Source organism: Musa acuminata, chromosome BXJ1-6, assembly GCF_036884655.1.
Source record: "Musa acuminata AAA Group cultivar baxijiao chromosome BXJ1-6, Cavendish_Baxijiao_AAA, whole genome shotgun sequence".
Taxonomy (NCBI): Eukaryota; Viridiplantae; Streptophyta; class Magnoliopsida; order Zingiberales; family Musaceae; genus Musa; species Musa acuminata.
Window position 1 is genome coordinate 9,508,963 of NC_088332.1, and position 5,280 is coordinate 9,514,242.

Genomic DNA, 5,280 nt, shown 5'->3' on the forward strand with positions numbered 1-5,280 from the left:
TGACTCAGACAAGACGAAGGAGGAGGTGAGAAGGACAAGAGCTACCTAACAATTACGTAACTGTGTCCATTAACCTCGGATGCTCTGAATAATGCTTCTCAGCAGTATTTATCTCGATGAACAGTTAGACAATTGCGTGAGGTTGGCGTGATCCCAGCTAACGTAGGCAGAAAAGGATAGATTACCTTGGAATACTTTCCCGAGCGTTGGATTTCGTATGATACGAAACCGGGGATAAAAACCATGTTCTCAACGAGGCTTTTGGTGATTCGCGACTGTAGTCAACGACAACAGCGACTCCTCGTTGAAAAGAAGAGTCTTTTTTTTTCTTCCCCCTTTACGGATCCGAGCTGATCAAGTGCAGTACGCCTCCACTGTTGGCCGTTCTTTCCCTGTCTCTATCTCCTCCTCTTTGTCTTCAGTTTGGTGTGGTGGAGATCATCCTGTTCTGAGCTCTCCACGCGATCAGGTGCAGGTCTTGCATGCTTCGGCAGCTTTTCCTTTTTCCTCGCTTTCTTTTAGCTCGTCATCCAAACGATTGGTGGCTTATCGATGAAGATGAAGACCAAGGAAGGCGGAGACCACGGAGGTGGCGGAGGTCCATGCACCCGAGTGGTCCGCACTTAGACAGGTGGCAGCCTCGTCGCCAACGGAGCCGCGGGGCCCGCAGGTACGGTGCGCTCGCGGGCGCAGCGAGAGGGGAGGGGGACCGCCGACGTGACCCCGCCACGTCGTCGCACCGGGGTGCCCCGCGGCGGGTCCGCCCGCGCACTTCCGGGCCGTCCCGGCGTCGCGAACCAACACAGACGCGTGCCATCGTCGTGGTCCTCGCGGCCGCCACACTCCGCCGCACCGGTTGCTGCCTATGCGCCACCCACCCGCAGGAAGTAACTCAAGTTCGCGGTATCAAATGACCAAAAGACCCCTCACGTGATCCGTCTTTGCTCCCTTATTTGGCATATAAGGGGTATTTTGGTCATCAAAGAGTTCCAATCAACCTCTTCGGACTTAATATCGTACACGCTCCTTCCCCCACCTGCGTCTCTGCTCCTTATATATTACCGGCTCCTCCCCATCTCCATTTCATATTTGACCTTTACCTCCTCCGTCTAAGGGAAAAGCTGGTTCTCCCCAATGGCCTCCAAGGGTGATAGGAAAGGTGAACCTCCGGTTTCGGAGGAGGGGGTGGAGAGATGCCCCGTCGAGGAGGTGAAGCTGGTGGTCCCGGAGACCGACGACCCGTCGCTCCCGGTGATGACATTCCGGGCGTGGTTCCTCGGCCTCACCTCCTGCTCCCTCCTCATCTTCCTCAACACCTTCTTCACCTACCGCACGCAGCCGCTCACCATCTCCGCCATCCTGATGCAGATAGCCGTGCTGCCCATCGGTCGCCTCATGGCCTCCGTGCTTCCCGACAGGGAGGTCAATCTGCTCCCGGGGTGGGGTTTCAACCTCAACCCCGGCCCCTTCAACATCAAGGAGCACGTCATCATCACCATCTTCGCCAGCTGCGGCGTGTCCTACGGCGGAGGCGACGCCTACTCCATCGGCGCCATCACGGTGATGAAGGCCTACTATAAGCAGAACTTGAGCTTCCTCTGCGCTCTCCTTATTGTTCTCACCACGCAGGTAGAATATAGAAAAATGCCTCCTTTCCCTTCTCTCTCGTTCCGCTTTGCATGTACTTCTCGCTCCCTCTGCATTTCTGATATTTCGATCACGATTATTAATCGCTGAAACGAAAGTGATTGCTTGACCTTTTCAGACTATTATTTTCATGTAATTTTGGATTTTAGATTTAAACTATTTCATTGTCTTTGACTTGGTAAGCAGATGTAGTGTTGCCGCTGACATCTCTGTTTTGGAAAGTGCTATAAATTTTCTTGGGTCCTCTTTTTTGCCTTTGTTTTCCAGTGTTCGGTGGAGTGTTGAGTTTTCACTGTGAGGAATAGATTCACAATCTTCTCATTTTTTGGGAGAGAGAATTCATATTCTGATATGGTCAGAACTTTTTGCTATGATAATCTACTCATTTATTTTGTTTTCTCAATGTTCTTGAAATTTAGATCTTGGGTTATGGGTGGGCTGGAATGATGAGAAGGTATTTGGTGGAGCCACCTGAGATGTGGTGGCCTTCTAACCTTGCTCAGGTCTCCCTCTTCAGGTCAGATGCCTCTCTCTTTCTCTCTCTCGTCCGTCACATTCTGCTTTGTCCAATGGTTCCAAGTTCCCTTGTCTCTTTCCATGGGCAAATATCAAGAGAATAGAAACGGATTTATCAGAATCAAACACCTCTGTAGTTGGAATTATTTATATATGTCAACGTAGACAACCTTAAAAAGATCACCAGAAGATAAATCACAGATTTTGAGATGCTTGTCGACTTCACTGATCAATGGAGTGATGCATGTTGCAGAGCTTTACACGAGAAGGACTCGAGATCGCAAGGGCTAAGCAGGATGCGGTTCTTTCTCATCTTCTTCGTCGCGAGCTTTGCCTACTACACGTTGCCCGGCTACCTCTTGCCCATACTGACCTTCTTCTCCTGGATGTGCTGGGCATGGCCACGTAGCATTACCGCACAGCAGATCGGGTCGGCTTACCATGGCCTCGGAGTCGGCGCATTTACTCTCGACTGGGCGGGCATCTCCGCGTACCACGGCAGTCCTCTGGTGACGCCATGGTTCTCCATCCTCAACGTGGCCATCGGCTTCATCATGTTCATCTACATCATCGTCCCCGTGTGCTACTGGAAGTTCAACACCTTCGACGCCCGCAAGTTCCCCGTCTTCTCCAATCAGCTCTTCACTGCGACAGGGCACAAGTACGACACCACCAAGATTCTGACGCCGGATTTTGACCTCAACGTAGCCGCATACGACAGCTACGGCAAGCTCTACCTCAGCCCTCTTTTCGCACTCTCGATCGGGTCAGGATTCGCGAGATTCACGGCAACCATTTCCCATGTCCTCCTCTTCCATGGAAGGTGCTCGACAAAAGTCCTCCATATTTACTTTCGCAGGTGCAAGCACACGAATTCCGATTCTTCAAGAGACTTGACTGATTTCCGCTTCCTACTAACTTGTAGCGATATATGGAGGCAAAGCAAGTCAGCGATGAACTCCCTGAAGCTGGACATCCATGGCAAACTGATGCGGAGATACAAGCAAGTTCCTCAGTGGTGGTTCGTCGTTCTACTGGCGGGAAGCATCGTCTTGTCGCTGATGCTGTCGTTTGTTTGGAAAGAGGAGGTGCAGCTGCCTTGGTGGGGGATGATATTTGCCTTCGGTTTGGCTTGGCTTGTCACACTTCCCATCGGAGTCATTCAAGCAACCACGAATCAGGTAATCCAAACAAAGAGTGCAGTTCCTAAGTTGCTGATATTGAATCTTTCAATGATGCGAACTAATATGGTGGCTCATTATAGCAACCTGGGTATGACATTATAGCCGAGTTCATGATTGGGTATGTCCTTCCGGGCAAACCTATTGCAAATCTGCTGTTCAAGATCTACGGTAGAATCAGCACCATCCATGCTCTTTCCTTCCTCGCAGATCTGAAGCTTGGCCATTACATGAAGATCCCACCTAGGTGCATGTACACTGCCCAGGTGATCTTTCTCTCCCTAAGACAACATCAATCGATGATTCAGGTGTTTGTTTCTGAGCCTCGATTTCCATCTCTCAGCTGGCAGGAACTGTTGTCGCCGGAGTCTTGAACCTATCTGTGGCTTGGTGGATGCTCGAAAACATCGAGAACATATGCGACGTCGATTCACTGCATCCCGATAGCCCGTGGACATGCCCCAAGTACAGAGTCACCTTTGATGCGTCTGTCATCTGGGGACTTATAGCCCCCGGGCGACTCTTCGGGCACGGCGGGTTGTACAGGAACCTGGTGTGGTTGTTCCTCGTCGGCGCCGTCTTGCCCGTTCCCGTGTGGGTGTTGAGCAAGATCTTCCCGGAGAAGAAGTGGATATCTCTCATCAACGTACCTGTCATCACCTACGGCTTCGCCGGAATGCCACCCGCTACCCCAACCAACATAGCCAGCTGGCTCATCACCGGCACCATCTTCAACTACTTCGTCTTCCGATACCGAAAGGTGTGGTGGCAGCGGTACAACTACGTCTTGTCCGCAGCGCTGGATGCAGGTACAGCATTCATGGGCGTGCTGCTCTTCTTCGCTCTCCAGAACCAGCATCACAACTTGCACTGGTGGGGCTCGGAGCTCGACCACTGCCCCTTGGCGTCATGTCCAACCGCGCCTGGGATATCAGTTAAAGGATGCCCAGTCTTCTAACCACGAGCTTGGCTGTTACTGCATTGCCGTAGAGAGTTCGATCGCAGGAGGACAAGGACAAGCTCCGAGAGATGTGGGTTGGTTCTTGACATCATCTTCTTCTTCTTCTTCGCTGTGTTGACTGCAGTTCTCCGTGTTTGGATTTTGAGACTGCAAAATGCTTGTCTATCATCATCCGTTTTGTTCTAATTTCCCTTCGTTACCTTCTCCATCTCCTCCCATGTATCCCCAGAGCATGATCATACTGTGTGCAAGGACCACTACATAAGGCTGGCTTAGCTGCCATTTACGACCAACTTACATGATCACCAAATACTACATATAATATATATATATATATATATATATATATATATATATAATCTATTATATATTATGATTGTTTCAAAAGAATTATGAAACGTATGTGATAAACGTGACGGGCTAATATAATTGTGTCTACAAATAATGGAAATGCTTTTGTGCCTTATTTGGATTCATGAAGGTGGCAAAGTAATTGCAATGAACGGTTCAATCATAGTTAGATACATGCATTTCCATTATGGAGTAGCGGCACAGTTAATTGTCACAAGCATCAGGCAATAATAATAATTTTGGTGCAAAAAGAGTGAATAATTCCGATTTAGATTCATGAACGAGGGACTGTACAATGCCAAGATAACAAAGTTAGTAATGCACCCACCAACTTGCATTACTTACGTGAAGAAAGGATCTGTGAAATGACCCACATTCATCCGTTATTGGGGCACTTAAATCACAATTAGCGGATGTAAATTAACTTAGATTAAGAAGAATTGATGAGAAGGATGAATGTAATTCTGCTTAGTTGTTATAAGTTGTGTTGTAAATACGGAGGTAGCCGCGACGGGTGTCATTTTCACGTATAATTTAATGGTATAAATAATAAGAAATCCAACGCAGAGAGAGCAGTCTTACCACCCGCTCGCTTTGCTTTCCATTTCTTACACACCACATGCC

At 49.1% G+C, this 5,280-nt stretch overlaps 1 protein-coding gene across 1 annotated transcript; it reads left to right on the top strand.

The window, feature by feature from the left end:
* The first annotated feature begins 1,082 nt into the window (after nucleotides 1–1,082).
* On the top strand, nucleotides 1,083–4,598 carry LOC135676108 (oligopeptide transporter 3-like). Its single transcript, XM_065186940.1, has 6 exons — nucleotides 1,083–1,629; nucleotides 2,067–2,164; nucleotides 2,417–2,986; nucleotides 3,089–3,344; nucleotides 3,428–3,610; nucleotides 3,688–4,598. Exons 1-6 carry the CDS (start codon nucleotides 1,135–1,137, stop codon nucleotides 4,300–4,302), a joined length of 2,217 nt encoding a protein of 738 aa, XP_065043012.1. The 5' UTR covers nucleotides 1,083–1,134; the 3' UTR covers nucleotides 4,303–4,598.
* The last annotated feature ends 682 nt before the right edge of the window (nucleotides 4,599–5,280 follow it).